The sequence below is a fragment of the Dicentrarchus labrax genome, unplaced genomic scaffold, assembly GCF_905237075.1.
Source record: "Dicentrarchus labrax unplaced genomic scaffold, dlabrax2021, whole genome shotgun sequence".
In the NCBI taxonomy this organism is placed as follows: Eukaryota; Metazoa; Chordata; class Actinopteri; family Moronidae; genus Dicentrarchus; species Dicentrarchus labrax.
Genome location: NW_026136711.1, coordinates 11,391,154 through 11,404,483, shown reverse-complemented (window position 1 = coordinate 11,404,483; position 13,330 = coordinate 11,391,154). Strand labels below are relative to the sequence as shown.

At 40.7% G+C, this 13,330-nt stretch overlaps 1 protein-coding gene across 4 annotated transcripts; it reads left to right on the top strand.

The window, feature by feature from the left end:
- On the top strand, positions 1-12,404 carry mbd1b (methyl-CpG binding domain protein 1b). Of its 4 annotated transcripts, none has more exons than XM_051415238.1 (16): positions 1-143; positions 753-1,349; positions 1,781-1,921; positions 2,873-3,014; positions 3,103-3,392; positions 3,498-3,580; positions 3,721-3,764; positions 4,484-4,624; positions 4,725-4,805; positions 4,998-5,018; positions 5,133-5,225; positions 6,496-6,657; positions 6,752-6,931; positions 7,026-7,109; positions 9,691-9,789; positions 9,889-12,404. In XM_051415238.1, the coding sequence occupies exons 2-16, from the start codon at positions 961-963 to the stop codon at positions 10,360-10,362; spliced, it is 2,424 nt and encodes an 807-aa protein (XP_051271198.1). In that variant the 5' UTR covers positions 1-143; positions 753-960; the 3' UTR covers positions 10,363-12,404. The 4 variants fall into 4 exon arrangements, with proteins under 4 accessions (XP_051271198.1, XP_051271197.1, XP_051271194.1 ...); XM_051415237.1 differs by having other exon boundaries at positions 2,840-3,014; positions 7,029-7,109; XM_051415234.1 differs by having other exon boundaries at positions 2,840-3,014.
- Positions 12,405-13,330: the final 926 nt, after the last annotated feature.

Genomic DNA, 13,330 nt, shown 5'->3' with positions numbered 1-13,330 from the left:
GGTGTCCAGCCCTCCTTTGTCCTACGACTGTTTCCGGTTAGTGCTGGATGCTTGGTAGCTAGCTACGTTAGCTCTTCCTCGAAAAGTGAAGTAGTGCCTGTTGTGATCAGAGTGCCAAGCATCTGGGAAATATTACCCTCAAGGTGTGTGTGTGTGTACGTGAGAGTGTGTGTGTTTGTTTACCAGTCTAAAGACAAACAGTAGTAAACTTTGAGCGATGCACAGCTGTCAGCTCGGAGGAATAATCCGCATATTGGCATAGAAACCATGGAGGGACGCTAACCTTAGAGCTAGCTGCGGCTAACGTTAGCTACTCCAGGTAACATAACGTAGCTGTTAAGAGATATTGACAACGCACTGCCGGTATTTGTGGCATGTCGCTACCTTACTTATAAAGAAATAATGGGCACCAATATCAGAGAGTCAGAGTACTTGAAGCAGGTTAGCTAGTACCGGCTAACATCTGCTACATCTCAGTGCTAGCAAATGAACCACAGGAAAGCGGCAGCGAGGTGATGTGGAAGCTAGCCACCCAGCACCGACTAGACTGAGAGACACACACACACAGTGTCTTTGGTTAGTTTGCGTTGTGAAGTCTTTGAAAAGCTGTGCTAACAATACGCGAATGTCAGCTGTGTTAGGTCATTGCCTGTATTAGTAGAAGACAGATGTTGGAGCAGGTGGTTGTTATAAGCTAACCCAGCTACTGTACTGTGATTCACTGTTTCTAAACAACATCCTTGTTTTTTCAGGTTATGGCATAAAAAAAAAAAACGGAGCTACCAGCCATCCTAACGGTCTGCCCACCCAAACCTTAGAGACTAAGGTCGAGTGGATGCATCCACGGACCATGTGACACTACACCTCTTTAAATGGGATGCAGGATCGGCTGTAGAGGATATTTCATTTGCCTCCCGGAAAAACCACTTTGGACTGTTTGTTGCCTAAACTGGTGCATCAATGAACGAAGAACCTCTCGAGAGCCCAGTCTCTGGCAGAGAGCCTATGGAAGAAGATGTGGGACAAAGCACAGAGAAGAAAAGCAGCAGAGCAGAAAACACCTCTGAGGCAGCACCAGCTCAGGAGGAGCCCTTGGCACCCTCAGACAGTCTCGATACAAAGGGAAGCCCAAGCTCAGATCCAGTACAGGAGAACCCAGAGGGGGCGAAGGAGGATGATAAGGCCGCTAGTGGTGAGCCTCCCGTTGACTGGTTTGAGCCCCTTGAGGAGGATGATGATGATGCCAATAGTGTTGGTAGGAATGATCCCGAAGAAGAAAGCCTGGCAGGAGAAAGTGAAAGGAGTGAGAGCGTGGCGGGCAGCGAGATGGCCTTAAAAAAGATTTATCAGTAGGTTGAATAATGTTTTTCTCCAGTCTGTGGCAGTGTAGTAATAATGCAATATGCTGTCAAATGTGCAGAGCCTGCATACGTGTACTGTAGTGTGTTAATGAGCAACACTGTCTTTAGATTTAGGTTTGGATTGGTACGGCCATGTACATGAGCCACAGTATATTTTTATTATGGAAATATAAATAAAGTGTAATCATGTTTTAATGTGTCTGAAAAGTTATATAGTGATATTCACAGGAACTGCCAGTGAAAAATCATTGGATGCCTTTTAAATGTCAATCTGTTGAACAGAATAATAACACAACATAGTGTATGCTATATTGATGATAACAAATATTGATGTTTTCTTGCGTGGCGTCACATGCAGTCTGTTTATCCCATGTGTTCTAATCCTAACGCATAATTTCCGTCTCCTCTTTTAAATTCAGGTTTCACGTTCCCCGCCGTAAGCGATCTCATCCCGATGAAGGATGGGTTGAATGGCCATTACTCGGAGACGGTTGGAAACGCAAAGAAGTTGTTCGGCGCTCAGGTTCTAGCATTGGACAGAAAGATGTATATTACATGAGGTAAATACTGTGTTTGTGGTCAACTTTTACTACTTGTTGAATACTTTTTGTTTTTTATATTCTTGATATTAAGACTCCTCCCTTCACTGCTTCTTTTACATCTTAGGAAGCAGTGTCTTTATAGTGGTCACACAACTTGTTGTATGTTAGGGCAATATGACAGAAAAGACACATATAGCATATAGCTATCACAATAACTGGTTGTATTTACCACTAATGATACATCGATAATAATAATACAATGTAGAGCATAAATTGAACCAAAATTTGAAATATGTTCATATTGGTTTAAGCTGTGTGTGATTTTTTTTAAATAGACTGAACAATTGTTATTATTAAGACAAAGCAGTAAGCAGATAAATCAGTAATAAAGGTAATTGTCAGTTGCAGCCCTAATTAATAAAAAAAAAACTAAATTATGGTTATACAAATAGTGATATTTTTAGGGATGCACCGATTGTAAAAATTCAGAGCCGCTGCCAATGTTTCTTTGTTGATATTTATTCCATCGTTTGTGCAAAGGAGAGAAAACAAATCTACAAAGATAAGCATCTCTGGCTTGTTGCAGCTCAGTATATTCCTCTTCTCATCCAAGATGTGAGACTCGGAGCTGAACAGCCGCATACTGTCCATGCTGCTGCATGGAGCACGTCGGTATTTGTGCCTAATTTGTGCCCGTGCTGGAAAACAAAGGTGATTATTCCAACAGTATCCGCGTCGAACATAACCAACACAACACTGAAAAAAAAAATGGATGTGACACAAGAAATAAACATTGGCCACAATTACCGGTGAATGCGATCTTATTTGCCGATAGGCCAGTGTCAAGAAGGCGAATATTGGCTGGTACCGATGTTCGGCCGGTAAATCGGTGCATCCCTAGTTATTTTCTGAGTGTTTCTAGCGGTTGTCATCCAGCTCTTTGCAGTTGTTTCTTTTCTTCCTCTGCAGTCCACGAGGGGATCGATTAAGAAGCCGAGTAGAACTGGCTTCAGTGCTAGAGGGGCTTATTGACTTGTCAACCTTCGAATACAAGACAGGAAAGTTCTACGAGGGCGAAGCACAACCCATAAGGGTTCGAAACCGAGTGAAGGTATTGGCCTCTTTTAGCATCTAAAACTCAAAAGATGTAAGACGTGCATGTCTTACATGTTAGTTTTCTTCACTTTCTCATCCACCAGAGAAAGGTCCGGGAGCGTTCTTCCTCAGAGTCCAGCTGGATGGACAGAGGAGAGGGGGCTGACACTCCAGACTCCCACCACAGGCTCACCCCCAATCAGGGACCCAAAAACCTTCACTCCAACCAGACTAGTTTCTCCTCACATAATACAACAGGAACTCCAAACCAAGGCTCTCGCAATGAGACTCTACCAGCGGAAGATAAAATTAAACTTCCTCTTCCCTCATCATCCTCCAGACCCATCCCGCTCCCCTCTATAAACGGAGAAATAGGGTCAGAAGACAGCACTCTGTGAGTTCAGTATTGCTTCTTTCTTTAACCTTATTATTCATACCTTATTATTAATACTTCTGACGTAATTAACAACACACTAAGCATTCGCTTGTTTCTCTGCAGGATCTGTGCCAAATGTGGTATTTCCTTCACAGGCACATGGTATGACAAACAGAGGAAGAGGCCCTGCTGTCCCACCTGTTGGGGTATGTCAGCAATATCATAATTCTGAGGAAAAGACAGCGTTAGACATAGGAAACAATCGTGGAAAATAACTGAGGTGGGGTAAAAGTGATGACCTTACAGTTTTACTTATCCTACGATGTTTATGTCTTTTTAATTCCAGCTGCGTCAAAGACAAAAGAGCATCCGATGATTCGTTTCAGAAAGGTAAAAACGTTGTCTGACGACGAGCTGTGTGACTGAACAGCTTCATTTGAGCTACTTTAACTAGCCTAAAGTTTAGCATGTGGTCCATTGGGGACTGATCAGTATTCCCACATTATGTGAATGTTTTGATTATATGAGAGGAAGATTATGTTGTTGAACCTGACTGAACACTGAATCCTTTCTGGCACTTTTTTACATCTGGCTGTAAGAAAAGGAGAACAAGCTCACAGCAATAATATTAGAAATTCACATTGCTATACTTTTGTTACAATTATTACCTGTGAGTCTGTAACTTAACTCTCTAAAATACAACCGTTGTTAGAACTTATATGACATCAGTGAATCAATCCGTGTCAAACAGAAGTAACAGTGTGGTAGTAGTAAGCTGCCATTATGAATCTCGCTCCGGTGTGCAACATCCTCCATCGTTGTTCATTTCAGAGGCTTGTTATTGATTGCTACAGAATGTCAAATATCAGTAAGATTCATGATAAACGGTTTAGCAGGCTGCAGCAGTTTTCATTAATGTGAAAATAAATCTTTTCAAGACCACTTTTAACTTTTAAGCATGATAGTTTTTGGGGCATATCAATTGAAATTGACTCGCTCCCACCTCTGCTAATAAGACACATTTTGGAATGAAAATACTGATGAAAGTGTTAGTGCGTATTAATGAATAAATGAACCTGTTTTTTTGTTCTTGTTCTTGTCACCTGTAGTGGATTCCTTGTGGACAGTGTGTTGGATGCCACAACACGGTGAACTGTGGACAGTGTGCCAACTGTAAGCATGGACTCCAGAGCCCCGAGTCCAGGAAACGCATATGCCGAAAACGCAAGTGTATATGTCCTATTCGTAAGGTAAGCTGACGGGTACACAACAGTTAGTGTTAATTTCGATGCCGTTTGTTAATTATGTTGTCTTTGTACTCATGCTTTTGTGCCCTGTATGTTCCCTCAGGGCCCTGGAAGTGGAGGCTTCCTGCAGCAGAGGCCTTATAATGACATTCCTGAAACATTTGATGACAGTATGAGCTTCCAGGTAATAAGAGCTTGTGTAATCCTCTAGAATGTACGTTTACTTTGCTGCTGCAGGGTCCAAATTCTGTGCTCACAAGGCGTTAAGAGGGTTCACGGGTTCTTGTTGAACTCCATGTGTAGATTGCCTGCTGTAATGTCACAGTAACCATTTTTGTGGCATATAAGTTCTAACAACAACTATTTTATTTTACAGAGTGAAGTTGCAGACTCGCAGGTAACTTTTCTGTCTTTTTATACAAGAACAAATTATATGTGTATTTCTTGTACTCAGTATTAGTGCTAGAAGATTTTTTTGCCTACTCTCATTCATAATGTTTTGTTCACACAGCATCCGAGTCTCAAAAGCAGTGACACGGAGAACTTCTCAGTCAACGTGGATGTTGACGATGAAGAAGACATGTCAACTGACGATGATGATGATGTGAGTTTTTAACCCAATGATTGCATAAACCCTTTTAGGCCTGAGTAGTGACTAGTTAAAGTTGACTTCATAGTTCTGAAGTTCTCCTTCATAGAAATTAATAACCATACTGCAGTAGAAACAACTCTTCTTGGCAGGAAATAGGGACGTCACAAAACCAGAAATGTAGTTGATATCAATACCAGTACAGTTCCACGATTCTTGATAGCCAGTTCCAAAAAACAAAACAATAAATCCCATGTAGGTCAACATACACACTCCTTTTATTAAAAACATTTGAACATTACAGAAAACAACAATAGTGGCGTGTAGTCTTCAAATAATAAATAAAAGAAACGACTAGTCAACACACTCCTTCCTTCCCGCCTGCCTGTTTTACACTCTTTAGTCGATTGTTTCGTTTTCATATAGAATATCTTCCAAACAATATCAGCCTAGATGAGTCTTATTGTTTATTAACCTCACATGTTAATACTTTTCTTCGTCGTCTGTGATGTGAAAGCATCAGATTTCCACGCAGTCTGTGCGTCCTGCTCATAGCTCAGTAATAAAATCCCAGTGCAACACAAAGCGTCTTCCGGGCCGGCAGGCTGGAGTCACGCTGTCCTCTGTTACTGTCACAGTTATTGTTTTGTTGTCTGTGGTCATTCAAAGACTCGGTTTGTATTGATATCAACAGTCATCATAACGGATGAGTCCTCTTTCTCTTCCTGCGCGCTCTGCCAGAGCGACCCCTCGCCTAAACCAGAGTATTTCCAATGCGACAACCCGTCTGACTGGTTGTTTGGATTTCATGCGTGACAGAACAGTTGAACTTTTTTTCTTTTTGGCAAGTCGCTGCAGCTGTACTGATGCAGCTGTATTCATGTGAGGAAGGTTACAGTCTCCTCCTTCACTGTAAAGTCCATTCTCAGTGTTTGTGCACTGGTGGCTTCAATTTTCTACATCACACTGTACAAGTTGCATACTGGACCTCAAACTGGACCTAAGAAAATGTAAACATTCAATTTAAAAACAAAAATAATAATTTTACAACTAAAATGTTCCATACAATATGAGCCTTGTTCAACTATTGCATGGTTGAAAAACATATTTTTGGAGTTCTTTCTTTTGTATTATATACTTAGACTTTAGAAGGTTTTATTTATAATTAAGCAGACAACATTTTACTAAGATTTAATGGCCCATCCTCCTCCTGGATAGTTGACAAAATGATGTTATGTTAATGCATTTTTATGTGTGCTAATTTTTTTACTATTCTTGTTTTCAGTGGCATAAGAAGCGGAAGCGGCGATCCTGTGGAGAATGTAAAGCCTGTCTCTGCAGGAAAGACTGCGGCACATGTGATTTCTGTATAGACAAACCCAAATTTGGAGGCAGCAACAAGAAGAGGCAGAAGTGTCGACTACGCCAGTGCCAGCGACAGGCAATGGTAGAACCATACCAACTTCCAATTCATTTGTTGTTTCACGCAATAATGATTTAATAGTGTTTGTTTTAAATATGTCTCTGCTTACATTTGGCAGAGACACTTGCTGCCTTTCCAGATGGGACAAGGTGAATTTGGGCCAGATGGCCCTGCACTACCAGGCAGACCTAGACCTCACTACACATACAGTCGAAAGTCTAATTTCAAGAAAGGCAAAGCTCTGCAGTTTGGCTTGGACTTCACAGACAATGAAGATGATGACAGTAACCTACAAGCAGTGAGTTTCCGATGCCTTTGGTGTTCAAGTCTTTATTTTTTTTGCTTAGCGCTTGTCTCATCAAACAGAATATCAATATGATTTTGTCTTCCAGCAGTTTAATCATTTTGATTTCGGACAGCGGAACGGACTACCTGACAGAGTCCCTCATATCAGCAACCACAACAGCTCTGAACTGGTAATTTTACATTCTTCCTTCTTAATAAAGTTACATTTTTTCTCCATCAAACCAAAAATGTGTTGAATTTTGTGGTTGAGTAGTTAAGAGTTCAAGAGCCTTGAGATGTCCCACAGCTCTTTTGTTGATAGTTGCACTTTGCTGGCTGACAGTGTATGAATTCTTGCTGCCCTATGCTTAATAGCACGAAACCTGACTGGTCATGTGTCATAATGGCCTCCTGTTTACACGTTCCTTCAGTAACGCTTCTGGCGCTGAGTCCATTTCCTTTTGTGTATCTGTTGCCATGCTGTTCTTTGGCCTGTGGCTCAGTGTGATGAATCCAGGCCTTCTTCCAGCTCTGTTTGACCAGGTTTTTTACCAGTCCGTGGTAATACAATCTGTACCTCTCTGGGCACTCCACTCGGAGCGTTGGAATCTTTTTGCAACGAGTGCACTTGTGTCAGTTTGTGTTGTCGTCTCTCAAGTTGGGATCTTCTCCCACTGTCCTATGCTCTCTAGTGGGTATTTCCATGTGATAGTACATAAGTGAATATTCGAGAGGCATTTTTGACTTAATCGCACACTCTGACAGAGTAGATATAGAAAGAGAGGGGCATATTACATGCGACAAAATTGAACGGGGGATGTTGCAATTAAATGGTACACGTCTTAACCACTTGGCACCAGACCACCCACAAAAGTTAATTTGATCTCTTGTTAAAGCACGCATATCACTGCCAAGTTGTTTGTGCTCCCTCTCCTCATCACCCCTCTCTTCTTGGCTGTCCTTCAGTTTGTTCTTGTGGTCACTTGTTTTGCCAGTTACTTGATTAGACAGAAATATCAGATGCTACCCATCATCAGTGCTGCAGCTTTCAGTGCTTTTCGAGCCCATGTAAACAAGGAGTAGGAAAATGGCATATGCAGTTCTGGAGAAATCCATTACAGTGACAAATAGCATGATTAGTGTGAACAACAGCACGTAATGTGAATGCAAGTAATGTAACTAATGTCAGCTAGGTTGTGGGCTTGCAAACTGTCGCTAAAGTAAGCTAAAGAATGTACGTGGGCATGTAATGTAACGTTGCCTGATACACACATCCTGGGTGGAATAACAAGTTAGCGTTGTTTGGTTGAGTCGTGATCCACTTTGTTTGTTTCCCATTTACAGAGCCAGGGCTGTGTACAAACACCAGATTTTTTTTCAGTGCACACACACACAGCGCAAAGCTAGCGGACCGTGAGGAGATATTTGCTGAATTTGAAAAAAGTGTAATGGATTTGAATCGCATTACCCAGAGTCGCTTATCTCACCTTTAAGTAGTAAGGTGTGTGTGTGTGTGTGAGCAGTGTTTGCTTATACAGCTTGAATTTGCAATATCTAATCCTCCGGTGTGTCAGTGAGGTTTGAGGGGTTGAGTGATGGTAAATTGACTGCTTACATAGCGCCTTTCTAGTCTTCCGACTGCACAAAGTGCTTTACGTTACACATTCACCCATTCACACACTGATGCCAAAGACCATCACAAACAAAAACTAATGCAGAAAAAGAAACTAATTCATTCACATAACACTAATGAGGCAGAAATATAGAGATTGCTTGTTTACCAGAGAATTTTTGTAAATCATCTTGATCTTCCCTACTCTTCTGTCACCTCAATGGCTGCTAAGATGTTAAGCTTTATAAATAGACAGAGGCTGCTGTTGAGTTGTATAGGTTGGCCAGGTAAGCAGCCTACTCTATAAAGAAGCTAACATTATCAACATTAACACTTTTTTTCAGCTTCAGCTCATCACAGATTTGTAAACTTTTGCCATTACACTAATTTGACCCTTGTCAGGGTAGCGGTTTGTCACTTGAGGATTGAAACAGATAGTTGGAAATATGACAGACACTCAACATACACTCACTAGCCAGTTTATTAGGTACACCTAACCAAAGCTAATGGAGTCATGCAAGAAATTGAATGTTTAAGAAGGTTATAATGTCAAGTTTGAATTTGAACTGTTTTAGAGAAGTGTTGGTTCAACTTTATGGTCATTTTGAAGGCTGTAGTTTCTAGTGTTGTGGAATAGTATCTTACATACTGAGAGCTGTCTTCAATTTTATGTCCACCCCATTTATATTACAGGTCCAATGTGTTAGATTTAATGGCTTCTAGCAGTGTAGTTGCAGATTACAACTCCCCTCACCATCCTGTTCCAAGTGTGTAGGAGAAACTATGGTGGGTGCGAAAATCTCCAAAATCCCTATCCAGAGCCAGAGGTTTGGATTGTCTGTTCTGGGCAAAGTCAGATTATACTCAGTGGAGGTGTGGATACTTTTCAAACTGAGTGACATAGAGGTGTATATCTATGCCATGATTTGTTATGATCCATAATCTAGTACAAACAATAGACACATTTGTAACAATCCCACACTCAGCTTTAAACTCAAAGTTTAAAGCTGATTTGATGTGACTGACAATCAATTCCAGTTCAGCTTTGGTTTGACATGATTTGAATTGAGTTTCGATTGTACTTGAATTACAGATTGAGTTTACACTGTCAGTAGTTGTAGTTTATAGTTGAGCTTATGAGTTCACCCTCATCAATCCAGGACCAGCTAAGCAGATGGGATGCAAAGAGATCACTCGCAGGCAGAGATGGTCAACGGCATGTTGATGAAGACGACGAAGAGGAAGACGAGTTGCCCATGGTAAGTGTCCTGCTGAGAATTTTCTTATTAGCTGTCCGAGCAGCCACAGATAATGCAAACCCATTCGTGTATTTATTTTCTGTCTGTTGCTCTCTGCAGATCACACAGATCTTCAGTTTGGCTGATAACTCTGCTGGGAGCGGTGTGGACATTGAAAACCAGCTAATGAAGCTGTTACAGTCTTTGCGCTCCTCTGTACTGCCAATCCTATGGTACGCCATAATGGTGGAGGGCCCGCAGCTGCAGCTCATCCAGTGTTCTAAACAGTCCAACATGACCGACACCACGGTGCTAATCGACCCGGGCTTCTGCTATCAGGTCACCGTCCAAAAGCAGCCGCTGCTCCCCACCCACCCACTGTATGACAAGCACCCAGGGCGATTAAGCTCGGTGACTGAAGTGGTCGATCTGCTTTTGGGCCTGGAGAAGTACATGGTGTGCCAGGGACTGCCCCCTAAAGAGCCATTGTGTAATAAAGACCCACTCATGCTGGAGCGGGCGTCAACGTGTGATTTCTTGGTTAAGAGGAAAGTGAGCATCTGTACTAACTGCAGAGCGCTGCAAGGACTTTAACATTAGTAGAGACAGAAGGTGATCTGTGACCACAGTGGAGATTTGTTCTCTGGTGCATCTTTGTGCCATTTTGTTCTTTTTGTTTTTATTTTGGTGATACTACATGATTTACCTCTGGACTGTAATAGTATGATTTGTTTTTTTGAAGACTCACCAAAGGCATTCCAGGAGCTGTGACGTTATAATCCAGGCAAATTTCTTCTCAGATGTCTTCTGTTATTTTGGTTTAGGGCTCTTCTTCACGACTGTTATGTCAGAGTTTGGAAAGTGTGATGGGTAGAGCTGTTTGTGGATTCACACTCTTACTTGAGGAATCTGTAACCCCAACCCCCTCATCGTTATTGCACTTTTGAGTGGTCGTTCTTTTTCTCTCAGCCCAAAAATGAAAGTGAAATTACGAGCTGTTCACCCTCTTCTTCTTCTAACCAGCACTATTGTAGCCCATGTTATGGTTTTTTGGACAAAATGAACATGTCCATGTCCATCAATAATAATACCAACTGACATTATTGTGTATGACAGTATGTGCAGTGGAAAAAGAGACTGAAATATACTAGCCTCTGATTTCATTGGATTGATTACAGTGTTTATGAAAAATGTATTCAACCCCTGTTGATTTTGCTTTTTGAGTTGAATCCCAGTGGATGAAAAAAGGAGGAAAAGAAACCTCTACAAAATGACCAACATAAGCACAAATATAACAGTTGAGTGAGTGCCTGTAATTATTCCCTTCCTATGACACACCTAAATCATTAGTTTTAAAAGTCCCAAAGTGTCAACTGCGTTACCTGAAAGCACCAGTTGAGAGGGAGGGAGAAAGTTACTAGAACATCTCCGGGACACTGAATATCCAATGGAGCCTAAAGGTCAAACGTGATGACCTACGTGGCTCCATGGCTGAGTTGGGAGACGGCATTCAGACAACAACTGTTGCTTCAACAGTTGCAGCTTTATGTCGGAGAGGCATAGAGACATCTGATTGCCAGTAGACTTGTGGGAGACTGAAACCGAGTTAATGAAGGTTCTGTTGTCAGGTGGGCTTAAAAACAGCACTGCTATTGTCTTGGAGTCCAGACATCAGATCTCTTTGACATTCATTGCAAGAGTAAGTACCTCTTAAAAGAAAGTGCTAGTGTTAATATTGGCTCGACGGTTGTTTGTATATTTGAAATAATTTAGATCAAATTGATATGAGTCCTTTCTCAGATTATTTATCCTCATTACATCCACTTTGGCCCAGTGTTTAAAAAGGCATATAAATGGGTGGGACACTTTTTAAGAGCACTGTAATCACAATGCATTAAAGCTATTATGTTTCCACATTTTAAAACAAATAAGTAAGGGCAGAACAAACAGCTGGAAACCCGAGGAAGAGATCAGGATCGTTCCCACATTCATCATCATTTTTGGGCTGTGGCAGATACTTTTGCACGTTAGAAGACACACGTTGGTTTTGGCTGGCAGATTTCAACACCTGAAATATGCTGAAATTTCTACTGAGATCACACACTTCCTTTAGCATATGCTTGTAGAATGTATTTTCCAGAATAATGTCCTCAAATGAAACTGGCAGTGCAGCCAAACCTCTTACAGATGATGATATGCTGTATTTATTATGGTGTGTTAAACCTCTTTAAACCCTATCCTTCCATTTCTGTTCTTGACTAATTTGATGATTGGCATTTAATATTGTATTTTTAACCATTTGGTTGTTTGAATTGTATAATAATTTGAAATAAAATATGAATAAATGAAATGTTTCTCCTGCTCCCCTCTCCATTTGGATATTGATGGAGTAACTCAATGAATTCAACAATGTGAAACTTTATGCATTCTTAACACTGTCAGATTTATTTTTGGTATCTTGGTTTCCTCAAGTAATTGTGCAGATGAAATGTTTGGGATCAATTAATTGTTCTTAAAAAAGATATTGTTATTTAGTCTTTGAATTAAAACATATATAAAGAATTGAAACAGAAGTTTTCCACATTTCCTGTCTGTGTCTTTCTGAAGGCAGTGTGCAAATAAACTTTTCTTGCTGACTTGCTTTTTATAATATTTATCACAGCCTGAGAAGAATTTAATGTGAACTGACTCAGAAACAGTAAAAGCCCGAAGATTTTATATTCGGTGATAGTCATCCATATTGTCTGCTACTTCATGTGTATATCTTGCTACTTAATCCCTGTTTGTTGGAGTGTATGAGGTAATGGGACTACAGTAAACAGAGCCAGATACTGTTTCACTGTCAGAGTGGTTTACTTGTTGGCTGAGTTATTGGTTTTATTATTAAGAATTGTTTCAGTGGGAACCACAGCTAAGGCCTTTATTAAACCCATATGTTATATTGCTCAAGAGACTTCCATCTGTGGTCCACCAAGGTCTAGGTTTGAATGGAAACATTTCTGACGCCCTCAGAAACTAGTCTAGTTGATTTACAGTAGCTTGTTATGTAGGCAAAAGATATAGTCATGCATGGTATCCCTCTGTAAAGAAAAAGGCTCCATTTCAACCTAGAAATGCCTTTAATTTTTTAAGCACTAAAAGTTTTCATGTTTTTTTTTAACTTTGTGATGTGGTTTCAACCATGCAATATTTGAACAAGGCTTATACTGTATGCAGCATTTTAGTTGTAAAATTTAAATAGTAATTTTACTTTGATTTTTTACATTTTCTTAAAAAGTCCCTCTCCACTTTAAAAATGTTTTCTTTCTTGTCTCTACAGTATGATGTTTGATCTTCACTGTGCAGAATGATGTCTGTGCAGAGTTTGACATTATAAGGATGTTTTCACATTAATCTGCTGAAAGTGGAAAGTTTCTGTGAGCTCATTGAACATCAGATTTTAAGTGGCGGGGCCTGCCAGCATGATTTGTGACATCACAAATAGTCTGGTGGTCCATCCTGGTCCAGTATGCAACTTCTACAAGTGTGATGTAGAAACGTGAAGCCACCAGTGCACATCCAC

Coding starts and splice junctions, on each gene's coding strand:
- mbd1b (XM_051415234.1), top strand. CDS start 961: ATGAACGAAGAACCTCTCGAGAGCCCAGTCTCTGGCAGAGAGCCTATG. Junction 3,581..3,720: donor CTGCTGTCCCACCTGTTGGG/GTATGTCAGCAA, acceptor TTTTAATTCCAG/CTGCGTCAAAGACAAAAGAG. Junction 5,019..5,132: donor GTGAAGTTGCAGACTCGCAG/GTAACTTTTCTG, acceptor TTGTTCACACAG/CATCCGAGTCTCAAAAGCAG.